The 19716-nt window shown below is 42.1% G+C and overlaps 1 protein-coding gene across 6 annotated transcripts in view; it reads left to right on the top strand.

Annotated features, from left to right (window-relative positions):
• MYO1C (myosin IC) overlaps nt 1-17186 on the top strand; it is a 142759-nt gene extending 125573 nt beyond the window's left edge. For all 6 annotated transcript variants that reach the window (XM_077294450.1, XM_077294453.1, XM_077294451.1 and 3 more), the window contains exons 24-32: nt 875-1034; nt 2553-2636; nt 3444-3537; nt 5333-5388; nt 6234-6369; nt 10728-10798; nt 11776-11873; nt 15665-15764; nt 16704-17186. In XM_077294450.1, the coding sequence (XP_077150565.1) occupies nt 875-1034; nt 2553-2636; nt 3444-3537; nt 5333-5388; nt 6234-6369; nt 10728-10798; nt 11776-11873; nt 15665-15764; nt 16704-16730 (826 nt within the window). In that variant the 3' untranslated portion in view covers nt 16731-17186. The remainder of the gene's footprint in view (nt 1-874; nt 1035-2552; nt 2637-3443; nt 3538-5332; nt 5389-6233; nt 6370-10727; nt 10799-11775; nt 11874-15664; nt 15765-16703) is intronic.
• Nucleotides 17187-19716: the final 2530 nt, after the last annotated feature.

The raw sequence follows: 19716 nt of genomic DNA, 5'->3' as shown, positions 1-19716 counted from the left end.
TGTGTGACTAGTCCAGGAGGCCGGTGTTCCCTGGGTTCCCTCTGCCCCACTGAGGGGTCTTATACACACACAGGGAGAGACTTGAGGGTTGAGATGAAAGAACCAGTGTCTCCTTCCCATTTAATATCAGACATAAAAGCAAGTACAATTAACATGAGCTGCTAACTGGCCCAGAGAGAGAGGACCCTGCCTACGTGGCTTACAATCCACAGAGGATGGTAGGAAACTCCTTATAATTAAAACGGTATCCAGCAATCCACTTAAGCTCAGGATGTCGTTTCCATATAATTGTGTTCTACTAGCTGTAATCTTTTGGAATAAAAAAAACAGGAGATGGACAGGAAATCACAATGGTGATAGAAACATTTGGGAGGACTTTGTTGTATATTTGGAAAGGCTAAAAATATATTTTTTGAAGACTTGAACTTCCTGTGTAAGGAAGTGACCCCCGTTTTTATGCTGTCCAAAATGAATCCTCCTTACCGGGTACTGCATGCTTCACGATAACATGGGAGGCAAGACGCTCCTCTCTGCACACGAAATGTCAGTAACGCTCCCTGCCGCGCTCACTACCGAGGCCCTATGATCCCAGCTCTAGCGTACAGGATATCCCTAGAGTGATATGATGGTGCGCAAAGGGACAACAGCATCACTACTCAATAATAGTAATAATTTTATTTATATAGCGCCAACATATTCCAGTGAGTTGCTCTTTTTTTGTCATTAAAGGGGATGTCTCCTGAAGAATATGATATTTAAATTGCTAATGAATTTGTGTAGGCTTAGAAAAGTTCGGCAAATAATGTTTGGGATGATACTCTGTAATTGTAAAAACCTAGTCAGTGAGGTGTTATGTTTTGTTTATTTTGTGTAGATTCATCAAAGGCTTCATTTACCGCAATCAGTCCCGTTGCCCAGAAAATGAATATTTCCTGGATTACATCCGTTACTCATTCCTGATGAACCTGTATCGCAACATGCCAAAAAGTGTGCTAGACAAGTCTTGGCCTGTGCCACCCCCATCTCTTCGGGAGGTAAGCTCATCGGAAGAACTGATCTGTAGTAACCTGTTCGCTTTTCTGAATAATTACTGCATTGTGGAAGAACGTTTGTAAATGTGCTGATAGTAACCATATGCACAAGCGTCAGGTAGATAGAAATCTCTTTACTAATATATTCAGAGAATGAGAAGTTGATGTAGATTTATGGATAAGTTATGAAATTAAATGCGCCCAAAGATATTTTTTTTAAATAGGACTCTATGACAATATAGTATAAATATGACCACTTATTTTTTTTCTAGAGACGACCACTAGTATTATTACAATGGCCACACGCTAATGTTCATTAATGGTTGTATGTGCCATGTAAGAACTGCATGATCTATTCATGTGATCAAAATATGATTTCTGCTGCTGCGGTTGGAACAAGTCGGACCATCAGCGCAGCCTGAAGAAGGCCCCATGGTCTACCTTCATGCCTAGAAGCCCTGTCCGAGGCTTCACATTGACAGCCATAATAAGCTCCAATGCTGTGAATTATTGAAGAGATCGCATGGTTAAGTCCTCAACTGGGACTTTGAAAGTTTCATGTTCATCTTTATGCAATTTTAGAAGTTGGTTTTGACAAATCTTTTGGGAAATCATTATGTTACATTATAATAGGCTTTTTTTCTTCAATCAATTGAAGCCACCGCTTGGCAGTAATTGTTGTATTTTTTTATTTTATACCTTTTAATATTTTTCAGTCTTTTGAGAAGTTGAAAATTGACTTTAATGTATTCAAATAAATGTGTTTCACAATCTAGAATTGAGGAATATGGTCTCTAAATGGCATGGAGAGAAATATGTACTTGGCATTACTGTCTCTCTAACAACCTGAATGATAAAATCATCATTATATTAATCCGGCACTGTGCCAGCAACAAATAAAAAAAAAATCGCACTGGCACAGCTCGGTCATCAGAAAAGACAAGTTATTTCTCACAAAACAAAAGATTTTTTAAGTGTTTATAATTGTGCAAAAATAATCAGTACTCAAACCTAAACCATGTAAATGAGGTATTGGAATAATCACAGTGGAAACGTACAACGTAGTAAAAGACCTACTGGAAGCCGTATATCACTTGCTATACACAGAACAGGAGCTTGTTTATGTTTTGGTACAATACACAGTGTATAAGGAAATGAGGTGAAGCCACCCTCGTCTGATGTGCAGGAGGAGAATGGCGCTAGTAGACGGGCAATCTGTGCGCAGACGTCAGTCATTAGTATTTGGGTGCATTCAGACGTCCGTACCAATTGGCCTGAGATCGGACCGCAATGCTTGCATTGGCTTTGGGTCTCCAGACCCGATCTTGAGAGCTTTATTAAAATATGTGAAACGGTCACACTTGGGTCAGGAGACCCCCAGCAAATCTGTTCTGATTGCAGTCCTTTTCCTAAAGTCTGGACAATTCCATGTGCCGCAGACTAACGATGCCGGCGTATGTTCTGAGCTGACCTTAGATGGAATCTTGCACAGACCTTTATTGCTTTCTCATGTTCATTTAGGCTTCTGAGCTCCTAAGAGAGATGTGCATGAAAAACATGGTGTGGAAGTATTGCCGAAGAATTAGCCCTGAGTGGAAACAACAGGTAAAGTCTGATGAAGAACGTCGAATACAGCACACCAGTGATTGGGGGTGAGGGGCAGCAATCAGACTGTTATCACCTATACAGTGGGTAATTATTAATTAACCATTGTGGGGAAAATCTATTTAATAGTTTCTTCTATGTTGATGGTGTATTGCCTATGCTATATGATGAGATTCATGAGAAGCAGCACATTGATGGATTTGAACCACAGACATTATCAGATTGACTATGTGGATTCTTCGTTCTAGCTTCTTGGCCCCTAAAACGTAATATTCTTCAGACCCATTTCCAAAGGGGACGTCTTCTCTCCTAGCTACTGTGTGCTCAACTAACAGGGAAGTGTCACCAGGTTTCTGCCACCTAATCTCAAAGCAGTATAACGTAGACCCTGACTCCAGTGATGTGTCACTTACTGGGGCTGCTTGCTGTAGTTTCGATAAAATCAGAGTTTTATCAGCAGGAAATTATCAATAGAGGGTTAGTAAAATGAGTCTGCAGCCCCCACATCATCTTGTGTATAGTACGTATGTGAAGCTTATGCTGTACAATGTTGCATGCTGTAGTCATTTCTAAATATGAGATTGGGTAGGGCTCATCCTGAGAGCGGCTGTCAGTCACAGTGCATCGCCACCCGCATGTCCTCCACATAATGAAAACCCTGCAAACAACATTGCCTCCTTCAAGTGCAGTCGTCCTTTTACCACGATGCAATACTTTTCAGAAATGTTGTTTGAGATGACACGCCTTTTAATATCCAACATGATGTAGAGATATACCTATGTGTAAATGTGGGTATTGTTTCCTCAGCTTGAACAGAAAGTTGTCGCAAGTGAAATATTCAAGGACAAAAAAGACAATTATCCCCAGAGCGTTCCTCGACTATTCATAAACACTCGACTCGGTGAGTGATTTCTATGTGCAGATAAGGATCTCCCAGAGCAATGCCCGCGCCTGCCTCTCCCCTTCTGCATGTGTCTGTGTCTTACACTTCCATTGGCGACTATGACTGTTCTGATTTTCACAGCTTTATTACAGTCACTAGCTGTTTTTTGTGTCTGTTATTCTCTTACTGAAACCTCCGCATCCCATCTGCCATTTGCTTTATGGTTTGTAAACCGTAGAGGGATATAAAGAACGGGAGGTGGATGTAGAGCGGGTCAGACATGACCTATGGGACAGACCCGTTATAGTTTAATGGCATTTGTTAAAATCCTGAAGGTTCAATATTGCTTCTACAATAAGTGATTATAATGTGAGCAGAGACTAAGGCTATGTTCACACATTGTGTTTTTGCAACTTTTTTTTATGCCAAGTTTAAGCCGCTTAAGCAAAAGCAGGTTTTGCTTAGTTTTTGCTTCGTTTTTTGCTTGGGTTCTGCTGCGTTTTTGGTTTGTTTTTTTTACTGCTCTGTGTTAGGGTACATTTGTCTCTCGTGCCTGCTGATAAAGGTTAGTTTTAGTGCATATAAAAAATCTGAATCCACTTCTTCAGGTTTTGGCACAGCAAAACCTGATACCTGTTTGTTTTTTTTTGCGGCAGTTTTCCACTACCCATTGCTTTGAATGGGGAAAAACGCTGGAAAAAATGCTGAAAGTGACAGGACACAAAAAACAACAAGGTGTGTGCATGAGTTTTCTGAAATCTCATAGACTTTGCTAATACTGTGAAACGCAGCTGAAAATTTGCATTAAAAAAATCTGCAAAAACGCTCAGTGTGAACATAGCCCAAAGGTCCGTTTCCATGGAATGACTAGTGGCATGATACAACCACCGATCAATAAACTTTTACCGATCGGTGGTCGTTTAAATGCCTGTTTACACAGGCAGACCAGCTTAGTCCTGCTTACTTTGACAAAGCTTCGCTGCACTACTTGAAACACAATCCATAGACCGGTGTGCTGGTATAACAGAGCAGACATGATTCTCTAATCCTCAACAGCCCCTTTAAATACTCCATATAGGTGCATTTACGTGGACCGACCTGCAGCTGATAGGTAAACCTTTACCAATCTGCAATTGTTTGCCTGTTTACACCGGTATACAAAGGAAACTATACTAGATCACTCAGTGCACTAAGGCTGCCATGGTTCCCGGCAGTGAAAATCCTTATTACACAGGGCGATGCACCCCCGAGAACGATGATCTTACATGCTGCACCAAGGATTATTACACCTGATGGACAAGCACATTTGTATATGTTCATGGAGAACAAAGGGCAGCTATCAAACTGGTTTAGGCCTCATGTAGAGATCCATTTTTCATGTATGTGGTCCAGCCATGTTCCATATAGGAACCTTTATAGTCTATGGGGCTGTTCAAATGTCCTGTCTTTGGTCAGAGTTATGGATCAAAATTACCCGTGCAAGTCTGTGGACTTGTGAAAATTATGGACGGCACACATTGTCAGCCACGTGCCATCCATTTTAACATTGTAATGGGTAAAAGAAGCTTTGCAATGTTTTTTTTTTCTATATTTACATACAAGGAAATCACTGATGACAAAAATGTAAACTCGCACCAAACACTGATGAAAATCTGATCCAATGCATTGATGAAAAAACATTTTCACATATGAGGAAGAACAGATGTCCGAGTGAGGCAATAGCTCAGCGAAGATGAGAAATAACCTGTTATTCCTACCAAAATTGTTCAAAATCTATGAAGTCCGTAATTATTATTTTTTTTTTTCTTTTCAGGCAATGATGAGATCAACACTAAGATACTTCAACAATTAGAAAACCAGGGATTAACGGTATTTAAAGTATTGTAATTTCAAGTTTGTCAAATAGTTTCAGTTTTCTGTTTATTGCTGCAAAAGCCAAATTAGTTACTCTTATTCGTTCATTACGTCTTCATCGGAGTGTCTATGCCAGAATGCTGGCGTGAAATAGAATTATCGCAAAGTTTTGGCTCAACTCAGATACACAAAATGTTTGGGACTTTTGTCGTTTTTACTCCAGTCCAGGCCCACTTCACCTAAGCGGGCAGAGCTGGGATGGGACATGGCCACTTTAGTGGGGTAAATTGCGCCAGAAATATACTGTAGTCCCTGATTGGAGAACCTTTACTAGCGAGAGCTTGTGCTAGTTGTAAGATGCGGCTCTTAATGAATTAGGCACATCTTACTCCATTGATCATTTCCTTAAGAATGGTGTATAAAATGTCAGACTTAATGAAATGAGCTCCTAATGGTTATTCGTTATATTTACATTTTTGCAATTTATGTGCCATTCATTACACGACGGCAGCATTTCTTAAACCCCTTTCTGTAATTTGATTTCGATTTGACTTTCCACTGGACAGCACCTTGTATATGGCACCATGGAGGTTAGAGAAAAATAATTGATACCTCCCGGACCTCTCCTCCATAGTCAGCGTTGCACAACATCTGAAGGAAACTCATGTGAGCACTGCAGCTAATCGGTAGCCACTGATCGGCTGCAGCATGCAATTTTTATCAGAGCTGGCAAAAACTGTTTTTTTCGCTTGGCCAAAATGTGAGAAGTCTGCAGGTCCTTTATGTCCCTGTTTTGCCTTTTTGAAGTTATGGATCTGCTCTTTTATAGCACTGACCAGACAACATCTATATATTTACAGTATGCAGTGCCGGTGGTCAAGTATGACCGAAAGGGATACAAGCAGCGGAGGAGACAACTTCTGCTCGGACAGAATGCTGCTTACCTTGTAGAAGAAGCCAAAATAAAGCAGAGGATCGATTATGCCAATTTGACAGGTATGACTCTTCCCATTACTGGAGAATAAATGCTGCTTATATACCATGGAAGGGGGATTATTTTATTTAATGGGAGGGGGTTATTAATTTTATTTAAAGCTTATTTTTTGCTTTAATTCCGTTCCGTGCTAAGATCTGTCTGCAATCGCTGAATGAATACATTCTTATTCACCTCCTGAGTCAGAAAACCTGTCTTGATTCAAGAAAAGGTTAAAACACAAAGTATATTTGGAAGTGTTATAACTTACCATTGTACTGTTAAAATGCCTAGAACTTGGATTACCCTCTTTCCATAGGAATTCCCACATGTAGTCAATGTTACACAAGTCAAATCATAAAATAGGATTTCTCTATTTGATTCTCTTCATGCATTTTCTCTTTCCCTGCCACATCTCCACATGGCAAACGCCGCTCCTGCCAACATTGCCGACATCCAATGTTGTCCACTGTCTGAGACTGGCACAATAAAGTGGCTGACTATGATTGACCCCCTGTGCTCCTGACAGATGTCATCCCTATGGACAGTGCGCAATAATGCAACCCAGTGCACAAAGGAGCCATCATAGGGGTCCTGGAGAGCTGCTACAGGGGAATGTAAAATTATCATAAAGCAAAGCATTGAATATTTTGTTGGCGGGTTTAGATTGTCTGCTATTAATGTTACATGCATAGAAAGTTCCTTTTAATTTCCTTTTCTTTTTATTGTATTCGTGCACACTGTAGAGATAAGTCGGCATTAGTGTTAATTGGAAATCTGCAAATTCTTTCATTTTGATCAAACTGTATATGCCCACTTGCCATTTTATGGCCTCTGTTATGTTTCACTTGATTACAAAAATAAATTGTAGACTGTTGTCATTGTGAATATTAGCCATAGCAGGTATAAATCCACCTGAGCTTTCATGATTATGGTTTTTTTTCTGTAGATTTTACTTTTTATGCCAAAGGTGAAATCTGTCAGATAAGAGAAAGTTGTACATTTTTAAATCTGCAGCATTTTTGTTTTTAAATAAAGTTGTCCCTTTCTCCAATTTTCTGCACGTAATAATCTGTACTTTACTTACCCACCCCGGGTCTGCTGTACCTTCAACGCTGCCCTGGTGTCTGTCGTTTGCCTGCAGCACTGATGTAATGTTAACAGCACTGCAGCCAATCTCTGAGCTCATCAGTTCTGCCAATGTAGACTGCTCAAGTTGGTGAATTTAGTGATTGACTGCAGTGCTGTTATTGCGGAATAAAAACGACAGAGACCGAGACAGTGGTGGAGACAGATCGGGACTCGGGGAGGGCAAGCAAAGTAAAATTTTTCACACATAACTAAGCCTGCAGGCAGAAGATTGGTGAAAGAGGTCAACCCCGCTAATATCTGTCTTCATATTTTGCTGCTTCTGGATGTGGCTTCCTATAGACCTGCGTTACACACATGGAAATCGCAGCACATCTGTACTTGGCCCATGGTCAGAGCCACCGCTGCTGGTGGTCCGAGCTGCCGCTGCTGGTGGTCCGAGCTGCCGCTGCTGGTGGTCCGAGCTGCCGCTGCTGGTGGTCAGAGCTGCCGCTGCTGGTGGTCCGAGCTGCCGCTGCTGGTGGTCAGAGCTGCCGCTGCTGGTGGTCAGAGCTGCCGCTGCTGGTGGTCAGAGCTGCCGCTGCTGGTGGTCAGAGCTGCCGCTGCTGGTGGTCAGAGCTGCCGCTGCTGGTGGTCCGAGCCGCCGCTGCTGGTGGTCAGAGCCACCGCTGCAGAGCGCCAGAGCCACTGCTGCTGGTGGCCAGAGCCACTGCTGCTGGTGGTCAGAGCCACCGCTGCAGAGGGTCAGAGCCACCGCTGCTGATGATCAGAGCCACCGCTGCAGAGGGTCAGAGCCACCGCTGCAGAGGGTCAGAGCCACCGCTGCAGAGGGTCAGAGCCACCGCTGCAGAGGGCCAGAGCCACCGCTGCTGATGATCAGAGCCCCCGCTGCAGAGGGCCAGAGCCACCGCTGCTGATGATCAGAGCCACCGCTGCAGAGGGTCAGAGCCACCGCTGCAGAGGGTCAGAGCCACCGCTGCAGAGGGTCAGAGCCACCGCTGCAGAGGGTCAGAGCCACCGCTGCAGAGGGCCAGAGCCACCGCTGCTGATGATCAGAGCCCCTGCTGCAGAGGGCCAGAGCCACCGCTGCTGTTTGTTAATATTTTCTCAGACAGTGAACATTTTGGTTGCATAATGTATGTTATAAATCACGCTTTTGTTATTCCTTAGCCGCTAATTAGTCATCTAGTTAATTGTACTTTGTTAATTGGAATTGGCCCACCTCTGTCTGGGAGGCTTGGATCATTAGTTGACATATTATGAGGAACAGTAATTTGTCCTTTTTGTGTGAACGTCTCCTGTCTAAATCTGGAGCAATATATTCGCCTGTATTAATTATCTCGCCTCTGATGAGACTGGATCATAATGAGCCAGTTGGTTATTGTTTCGAATCACGAAACAGTTCATTTTTGGCTTCCTCAAAGGTAAGGGGCTTTTATGAGACAGACTGTTCTGTCTTATTGTTGGTTTTCCGCCATTGTGAGGCTGTCGCTGTTCCCACTCACCACAGTTTGTGTTCAATTAGTGACTAAGATTTTGGCTCCAAGACTAATTTTGAGTGAATTTATTGGTTAGAATTTATGATAATTTGTTACTCTTTAAGGCCGGTTTCACACGACCGACATTTACAATTGGAGTATGTCCGGTAATGTCCAGACATCGCAGTCCGTACTCAGAACGTGCATGTCGGATGTTGTGTAAAACTGGCATTGCCAATAATTCAGGATCCAATCTGGCATTCTTCAGTTGGATTACTTACAGAAAGTCTAGGAAGCGGTCTGCTCCCAGAATTAATTTATGTTTGTGGAAAGAAACTGTAGAAATGAGGAGGCTAAATAAACTCTCTGCTATTGGTTGAAACCCCAGCTAAAATGATGAGCCATCAGGCTGCCAAATAAGAGTGCGCACACGTTTTTTTTTGTTTCATTTGTGTCTAGGAAGAATTGTCCTATTTAGAAACTTTTTTTTAAAAAGTAATTTTTTGTCACTGTCTTTGTGTATTGGAATTGAAAGATCTATTTGTAAATCTGAAGCCCGTGTCACTCCAGCTCTATTACACACCGAGCGCTGCTTCCTCCTGCTTGACTGACAAACAGGATTTTCTGGGAATCTTTTTGGAGCAGAAACTCCGTTTTTGAGTAGTTTTGAGATTTGGAAAATTTCCCGTGTCCACTCCGATTCTGTCCCAAAATCTTCTTTAAAAAAAAAAAAGATCTTTGTGTGCACGTACCATTTATTTTACATTTTTATTCAATTGATGAATATGAGTTTGTGATTGTTTTCACCATTGTGCCGCCAGTAAACACCGGTGTCTAATTTGTGATTGATTTGCGATTTATTGACCAGCTTTTCTCCTCATCTTACTCTTTCCCCTCTTCCTTGCAGCGATACGTGCGGGGTCTCTCCCCATTAACTCCTTCAGCTGGCACTCCAGGTTCTGGATCCCACAACAGGCTCCCCCCCATTATTTACCTTCTTATGCCAGACTTTGTCCATCTTACCCCTCTTTTATATACATCAACAGCCCCCACACACATGCTATCTTTGGGCCTTATGATAGACCTCCTTATTAGCACTTTGTGGTGCCCTCTATTTATGTCTATATTTACTTTCCTTTATATTTAGCTGTGATCTTTCGCCCTCTCCATGCATTCATTTCTTCTTTATGATTCTTTATCATATAACCTACTTGTGCTTAGGTCTGTTGGATTTGTACCATTGTCTGGTTCTTTGGCTCGTCTTTTGTCTTGGGTATATTACATTATACTGTGAGGCTGTTATATGGATTCACACCAGATTGTATTTATTCATTAACATTTTTCTGAGGGATCTAATAGTTCCTATTATCCTGTATATGTACATTTTACATTTTATATGTATATTAGATCATGGTAATTGATATCATTGTTTTAATTGTTTAAGCTTCTATTCTTTTTGCACTTATAGGTGTGCACTTGTCTCTGCATTGCTTTCTTCTTTTTGCTACTGTAATTGATCCTTTACAGTGGTGGTGCCCTATCCTTTACCTCATTTGGCCGTGCATCTATGTTCTTTGCTTGTGCCGGGCTCTTCCTTAACGCTCCAGGATACCTGTATTATCACCCAAACCTATAATGGCACGCACTAGATTTCTTCTCGTCTTACCTTATAGAGAGAACAGATGCCACCACGTAAACCCCACGTGGTAAATGTTCCTGCAGCGTTACTGTCATTTCTATCCCCACGGACATGCAGCTGCTTTATGACAATGGTCGGAGGAGAAGACACTCATATCCATACATTTGTATTTCAGGAATCTCCGTCAGCAGTCTGAGTGACAACCTCTTTGTTCTCCATGTAAAATGTGAAGACAACAAGCAAAAGGTAGCGGACGTTCCATTTATAATGTATTGATACCGCATCTTTCTTTTCGCTCCTCAGCTATATAATCTATATTTTACTCCATAGTGTCTCACCACTCTGCTATAAAATATCGTTACCACGTAGGGTTGGTCACACATTCACTGTTAAAGGGAACTTGTCACTAGGTTTTCCTTTAATAAACTATAGCCACAACCTGCTCATTAAAGCCCAGCTGCCCCACAGGTCTAAGAAAATACCTTGTATAAATATCTAATGGGCAATCAATGTCTCTACTGCTTTGATTGACGTGTCCTACGTCATCCACAGAATCTGTTCCAACGCTTGCCCCTGCACCGGTAACAGGAGCTGCGTAGGCGCAATAGGCTGTGACTATGACGTCCGCCATGTCAATGGAGGCAGGAGAGAAGGCGATTGTGGGGACTGAGGATGCGCACAGTCCAGGAACACCAGTCAGACCGGACGGCACCAATTAGCATAGGGAGCAGAACAATTCTAAAAGGCATTTTCTTAAGTATGTGGGGCAGATGGGCTTTTATGATGAAGTTGCAGGTATTCAGACGACTGAAAGGTGGTGGTTATAGTTTATATTGGAAAAATCTGGTGATGGGTTCCCTTTAAAATCATCCCTCTCAAATTCTGTAGTAAGAAGTAATAGAAATGAGAGTAATGGAAATGCTTGCAGCGCTATTTCTCCCACACAACTCTGTGGCCAGTCGTGCTGCTGCGCAGGCTAAACTTAGGGGGAAGAGGTGCGAAACCAGCGCATAGGCCCTTTAATTCTTAGATTTGGTGGTGGTCCCATAGGATGAACCATCACATTATAAATCTTAGCATCCATGCCTAAAAGATGGGAAAACTCCCCCCGTAGGATTTTGAAGCCCCGAAGGGACCTCTTTCAGCCATTTGGTATATAAGATTGCCTGTTTCCACATATGAAGCTGTGAAATATGTTTTATAATTTGTACTTTTGTCTGCAGGGAGATGTGGTGCTTCAGAGCGATCACGTGATTGAGACAATCACAAAACTTGCCATAATAGCAGAAAAATACAACAATATCAACATTAACCAGGGCAGGTATGTGTATCGCATGCATGAAGAGCAGATTTATTTGTATCAGCGTACCACTCTGATGTAGCAGCTACCGTATATACTCAAGTATAAGCCGACCCGAGTATAAGCCGACCCCCTAATTTTGCCACAAAAAACTGGGAAAACTTAATGACTCGAGTATAAGCCTAGGGTGGGAAATGCAGCAGCTACTGGTAAATTTCAAGAGTAAAAATAGGTACCAATAAAAGTAAAATTAATTGAGACATCAGTAGGTTAAGTGTTTTTGAATATCCATATTGAATCAGGAGCCCCATATAATGCTCCATAAAGTTTGATGGGCCCCATTAGATGTTCCATATTAAAATATGCCCCATATAATCCTGCATAAAGGTTAATAATGGCCCCATAGATGCTCCATACAGACACTTGCCCCTTATAGTGCTGCACAAACGTTATGGCCCCATAGATGCTCCATACAGTCTTTTGCCCCTTATAGTGCTGCACAAACGTTATGGCCCATAGATGATCCATACAGTCTTTTGCCCCTTATAGTGCTGCACGAACGTTATGGCCCCATAGATGATCCATACAGGCACTTGCCCCTTATAGTGCTGCACAAACGTTATGGCCCCATAGATGATCCATACAGGCACTTGCCCCATATAGTGCTGCACAAACATTATGGCCCCATAGATGATCTATACGGTCACTGCCCCTTATAGTGCTGCACAAAGGTTATGGCCCCATAGATGCTCCATACAGGCACTTGCCCCATATGCTGTGGCTGCAATTAAAAAAAAAAAAAAAAATCACATACTCGCCTCTCCGTCGCTCAGGCCCCCGCACTTTTAATATTTACCTGCTCCTCTTTCCTGTGTGGCTCCGTCTTCAGCGTTCTCCGCACTGACGTTCATGCAGATGGCACGCACTGACCACGTCATCGCGCCCTCTGACCTGAGCATCACAGCCAGAGGACGCCGAAGACGGAGCCACACCGGAACGGAGGAGAGGTGACTATCGCGCAGCGCTCCCCCTCCCCCGTATACTTACTTGCTCCCGGCGCGGTCCCTGCACGTCCCTGCTTCCAGCGCTGCATCTTCTTCCTGTACTGAGAGGTCACATGGTACCGCACATTACAGTAATGAATATGCTACCCCTATGGGAAGTGGAGCCGCATATTCATTACTGTAATGTGCGGTACCATGTGACCGCTTAGTACAGGAAGAAGATGCAGCGCTGGAAGCAGGGACGTGCAGGGACCGCACCAGGAGCAGGTGAGTATAATTAGACAGCCCCCGCTCCGCCTCCCCTGCCGACCCCTGGGTATGACTCGAGTATAAGCTGAGAGGGGGACTTTCAGCCCCAAAAAATGGGCTGAAAATCTCGGCTTATACTCGAGTATATACGGTAAGTTTGGAGGGTGATGCAGTTAGAAGCTATGCCGACATTCTGTGTTACTGCAAAGCAGTGCAGCTGTCAGATTCAGAATGACTACATGGTTTTGCTGGTAAAACTTTGGATCACGTCAAAACCACATGGCTTTCAACCAGCATTTTGTAAACTACACCATAGAAGCCAGACCATACTGTCAGCGTAGAACTTGGCTTCACTGCTCCCACTATACTAGAATCCAGGCTCAAAAGGGGTTGTCCAGCAACACTTCCTATCACATAGCGAGGTGAGTGACGCTGCCGAAATTGTGTCTGCACATATACAGCTCTGGAAAAAATTGAGACCACTGCAAAATGTTCAGTTTGTCTGATTTTTCTCTTTATAGGTATATTTTTGAGTAAAATGTAAATTTTTATTCTATAAACTTCTGACAACATGCCTCTGAATTTCCAAGCAATACATTTTGCATTTTTTTTCTGACAAACTGGTGAAAATTTTAAAGAAAACAAAAACCCAGTGCTTTCAGACCACAAATAATGCAAAGAAAACAAGTTCATAATCATTTAGAAACAACAATACTAATGTTTTAACTCAGGAAGAGTTAACAAATCAATATTTTGTGGAATAACCATGATTTTTAATCAATCACAGCTTTCATGTGTCTTGGCATGCTTTCCACCAGTCTTTCACACTGCTCCTGGTGCAAAAATGTAAGCAGTTCTTCTTTGTTTGATGGCTTGTGACTATCCATCATCCTCTTCATTACATTCCAGAGGCTTTCAATGGGGTTCAGGTCTGGAGATTGGGCTGCCCATGACAGGGTTTTGATGTGGTGGTCTCTTAATTTTTTTTCCAGAGCTGTGTGTTCGGATACGCGCACAGTCAGCAGGTGACATACATGCGTTATGTGCAGACACAATTTCACTGGCAGTGAGCAGTGCTGGACAACCCCTTTAAGGCTGTATTGAGATGGATTATGAAAAACTGACAATTATCTGTCTGAGTTGAACAAGTTGTGTGCTTAGTTTTTAACGGACCCATTGACTTAAGAAACTGAGACTTGCTGAGACTTAGACCAATGTATTTTATGCTTCAATTTTCTCAACACAACCCAACAATCTTTGTAAAAAATTGCATACAAGTTTGTCATTTCACCCATTCAGTGCTCAGTGCAAATGCTGCTGGATCTACACCGCAAACATGAAAGTGTGTGTGAATACATTAAGGCCTATGCAAAATAAGTGTTCACATTGTAAGTGCTGTCCAAGGGTAGGTCAGGCCGCACTCACACTGGTCATTAAAGTCATTGGGCCAATTCACGTGTGTAATTTACCCACTGACCAGTCGATGCAGAGACATTCACAGCCTGCATTGCTTTGGTCTCAGTCCTAGACAAATTTCCATAGGCCCAAAGTCAATATATTAGTGAATAAGTACCGTATTTTGTGGATTATAAGATGCATCAGATTAGAAAACCCACCCTAAATTTTGAGGAGAAAAATAGGATAAAAACCTTTTCTTAATAAAATGGTAGTGCTTTTTATAATCCATGCGTCTTATTGCTTACCGGGGGTGGTGGCTGCGGTGAAGCAGGGTCCCAGGGTCGCTGCTGGAGGAAGCAAGAGTGGAGCATTGCTGCAGGCTGGGATGAGGGGTGTTAGGATGTGTGCCGCTGCGGGTGTTCGGTGGTACAGAGGCTCTGCTGACATTTTGTGAAAGCCCAGAGCCCCCCGCACTTACACGGTTTACTATGCGGTGGATTCCTTCCGGGAAAATGACTGCCGGGGGCGGCGCAGATGGAGATCTCGGCAGATGAAGTGCGAAGGCTGCAGCACTCACGTGACATAAACAATGTCATGAGAAGGCAGAGGGACACTGCACTCGAATGGGTGGGGGGAGCCTGGGACAGGAGGTAAATATGCTATTTTTATTATTATTATTTATTATTTTACTAGGCACATTAGGGGCATTGAAGTGTGGTGGTCCACTACTTTAAGTTTGACAATGTGAAGTCAGACGTTCTGATAGCTATCAGTAGAAGACTGTGGCAATCTCTACAGCAGAACCTACATGCACTGGCCTTGGCCTGAACGGGTTTTCTGGCGCCTCTTACTTCCACACCAGGAGGTGAGCAGCGCCAATGTGATCATCCATTATAGTCGGACATGTGCGCCATACCTGTCCATTATGCTCGTGTCTCGGCAGGCATGTGGGTCAGAATGTCTTTAGCTCTGCTCACTTCCAATGCAGAAGTCAGCAGTCCTGGACGGCGCAGATAAACTCTTTAATGCCATTTTGGTTTCTTAATTTTTTTTACATTTGTCTGTACACACTCTGGTGACGTCATCTTAGAAGGGTAAAAGTGTGGTGCATAGAGAATAAGAGGTCACAAGTCTCAATATATTGTTACTATTTTTCCTCAGCATCAAGTTTACGGTGGGTCAGGGTAAAGAAGGCATCATCGACTTTACGCCCGGCTCCGAATTACTGATCGCTAAAGCCAAAAATGGACACTTGTCTGTGGTAAGGACTCAGAAAACTGCTAAAAGTAATGGTGTCCTATTTAGTAGCAGCGTGAAGGTGTACATTACACTATTACTACTATTCTTAGTACAGCCTAATCTAACAATTAGTAACTGTTCTGTCACTAGACATGAGTTGTTTTTCAGCCAGTTTTTCTGTGGGATCCACATGGAATCTCACTTAGGCCTTATTCACCCATCAGTGATTTTGAAAGCCTAAAGGCCCCCAGTAAGGCTAAAGTCGTGCAAATTCACCTATAATATTGCTATCCGCCTACAGTTTCTGTACGGGAACCTCTCAACTCTTCCCTGCAGAGAAGGATTCGGTCTGCTATAGTTCTGCTGCCTCTCATTGTTTTTTGGGAGGTAAGCTGCCGCCATAGGCATCTGACAGCTGCCCTCTCATAGAGGACAGCAGAAAAAGAGCGTAAGGTCAGCTCATCTGATCTTGATCCAGAGGCACAGAAATTCATAGGAAAGGAGTAAACTGGTTAATACATGTAGATTCCAAAAGTATATAGAAACGTATAGGAGACACGTGTTTCAGACGCACTCCAACATCCGACAGTGCGTCTGAGTTGCGTAGCTTCTACATATGGCTATATTTTTTGGAATCTATATGTATTGGACAATTTTAAACTGCCTAATAAAGTCAGGTTTTTGCAGGAGATGGAAGCAACTTTTCCTCCTTTCCTATCCTAGAGAACAGAGGAGCGCTCAGCTGAGCCGAGAGTTATCGGCGGACGATTGTTCATCCGGCAGTTATCTATTGTGTATGGGGATCTTTAAGCCGTGTTCAGACAGCTGATATCAAAATGAGGTCCATCACGTCTACAAAGATGTACTCTTGTCTATTTGTACATTAAAAATAACCTGAACAACGGAGGGTTTGAGTATGTTCCCAATATAATGTCAGCATTCTTGTCTTTCTACTTTCAAGGTCGCCCCACGGCTGAATTCCCGATGATGAAAATTTGCAATTCAATAGGAATCTGGACTACAACCAAACTGACATTTTTCACTTGCACCCATTTCCCCCACTTGTTGAACAATACCTGCTTTTTATATTTTATAGTTACCAAAGACCTGCGCTGCTTAAAATAAGGAAAGAAATCATTTTATATATTTGTGAAAGTAAAATATTTTATTTTATTTTTTAACTTGCTTTTGCACAATTGCTCCCCTTCCCCCACCTCCTCTGCGATCTTTCTGCATCCTGTGCGGTAGGCCTAAGGGGCTTTCCCCACTAAAGTGGTGGTCTCTCGCCTCCGTACATATCCAAGTGAGAGGAGGATAGAATATTCTTAGTCTCTTCCTCTAATGCCATAGAGGCCTTTCCATTCTGCAGACATACCTGGCTATGGATTGGTTTCATATACAGATTTCATAACGTAAATATGTCTGCACTAATTAAAAAAAATAAGACTTATTTATGCGATCTTAATTTCAGGTAAAATGTTATAAGCAAATTTTATAGCTTTTATTCTACTAAAAGATATATTGTACAACAGAAAAGCCTTACCTTGTATTGTGTACCAGAGAAACCCAAAGCCATATGTACCTGAGTGGACTTTATAGGACATGGGCAGGACAAATCCTTGTCACTGTCTTTTAAAGGAAATGTCCATTGCAAAAAAGAAATACATGTTTTTTAAATGTATGAAATATGAAGATGTGCAATATATATAAATATATATATATATATATATATATATATATATATATATATATATATATATTGTGTAGGGCACCTTAACTAACCTTTGTTATATGACGAGAAATCCTAATTTGCTCACACACGTTTCTTTCACCATTTATTTTCTTATATCTTCTGTTCAGTCATAGACTCTTTGGTTTGACAGTTATCGTTACTGCATAGATACATCGACTCTATCTATTACAGAGAGGTTTACGTGTTCACATGATGCAGCTTATCGGGTTCACATGTAGAGAGGAGAAGTCATTCTCTCCATTCATAAGGGTCTGAGTGCAGGAGAAAGGGAGGCGAGATAGGAGTGCAGCTTTTATTTTTACCTATGCACTACAGTATACTGCACCCCTTTCATGCATAGACCCCCTAAATGGATCTTATCAGGTTAACTATATAGATGATATATCTTTATGAAACGTCCTCAGTATCGGGACTCTCGCGGATCAGCTGTATTCAGCCCCAGCAGGGCTCAGGTGTGTACAGTGCTGTTGTGTGTAGTGGCCGTTCTTCGGTACTGCAGCTCATCTCCTATTGTAATGAAAAGTAACGGAGGTCCATATCCGGGGACAGCCACTACAAAGTGAACGGAGCTGTGCTACTCAACGTCTTTCATTGTTTGCATCTGACCAGAGCTGAAATCAGCCAAACAATGTGGGTAGAGGGCATAGAAACCCCAGGATCTCATTGATGTTGCCTAGTGTTATGTCATCTTTGTAATAAGCCTGAAAAACCACGTAAAGAGGACTTGTCTACTCTGTGACATGTCCGTTTTAGTAAATGCCTGCATTTCCCATTATATGACAATTCTATACTGTCTCTTCTCAGATTTCTGTGTTGTCATTCCTCTTTTATTCTTTGTAGAAATATGTATTACTTTATGTATTGCCATTCCCTTTGTCCGTTCTGATTGTTGGACAATGTAAGGAAACACCATTGGTAAGAGGAATGGAAATGCTCAAATGTCAAGTTTATGCTTCCAGGAGGAAGAACGAAGGAACCGCTGAATGCATGGTTCGAAGGAAGGAAGCTTTAGAATTATTTGGTGGGAAATAAGAAGTTTGCTATAACACGTGTCAGAAGAGCTAACAAATCCTGAGTTCATTATTAGCAGGTACTATCCACACTCAAGGTCTTAAAAGCTAATGATAGGCTTAAGTATGTGTATTGGCTTCTTTAATGTGTAACCTGCCATGAATACACCAAGTCATAACATTTGTCTAAAAGCAGTTGTACAAAAGCTTTCGCGAATGGCCATTCTTCACCACTGATTCTTTGACCAATGTGATTTTTATTTTTAATTTTTTTTTATACAGTTTGTGTTAGCTTTGGTATTCCTTGTATATTTTGTTTAGCCTCATGATGATGATAGGCTTGTGAACCAAAGCTCATCCAGTACACTGCCATGTCCACCACTTCAGAACATTGTACTGCTATTGAGACATGGTTTTATTCGGTTCTGTTTGATCTAACCCTTTACTCATCTACTGCTTTTTAACAGAATGTTGACACACTACAGATTGGTGGTGTCATCTTTGTCTTCACATTTCAGATACCAGGACTTTAAAGTAGATCGCTCACCTTTTATACCACGGAGGCCTCCATATTTATAAGTGTAATACTTTCAGAAATCACACTCTTCATCAATGAAATGAATCAAATCGGCTTCCTCAGGTGACCGATATGACTTGGGTTTATTGGTTCCCACCATGCTATACTGTGTTTCTTCTGATTAGGTGTAAGAGAAAATGCTTTAACACCAGTGATTTACATTTGTGCCTTTCCACCAATAAATCTGCAGTTAATAACCAATGTGTCCTCTTCATTTGGTGCCGTACAGCGCTGGTTCTGTGTTTATCGATACGATGTCTCATACGCTCTCTGCATCATATAAATATAGGATTTCTGGAGCGATTCTTAAGTTACTTATTGTAAAGGGGAAAGCTTTGTTTTATGGGGGTGATACAACATCTCTCAATTATTCTAGACATAAACTCCATGAGTTGGACAAGGATACACTCAATTGTAGAAGGGTCAATCGGTCCCCTACTCATCATGCCAATTCTAGCGCATAGAAGCGTGTAGTGCCTCATCGTGCTCCAACGTTATCAAAGATAGAAGGGAAAGTTTTTCATCATAACCTAGTTGCTATGACTCGGGGCCGCATGGTCAGAAACGCAAAGAGGGAAGTTTTTAAAAGCAAGTGCCGGATCTTCTTATCCTTCTGTCTTAAAGACAGAATCTG

The sequence above is a fragment of the Ranitomeya variabilis genome, chromosome 3, assembly GCF_051348905.1.
Source record: "Ranitomeya variabilis isolate aRanVar5 chromosome 3, aRanVar5.hap1, whole genome shotgun sequence".
In the NCBI taxonomy this organism is placed as follows: domain Eukaryota; kingdom Metazoa; phylum Chordata; class Amphibia; order Anura; family Dendrobatidae; genus Ranitomeya; species Ranitomeya variabilis.
The sequence above is the reverse complement of the archived record's forward strand: the minus strand, read 5'-3'. Positions and strand labels throughout refer to the sequence as shown.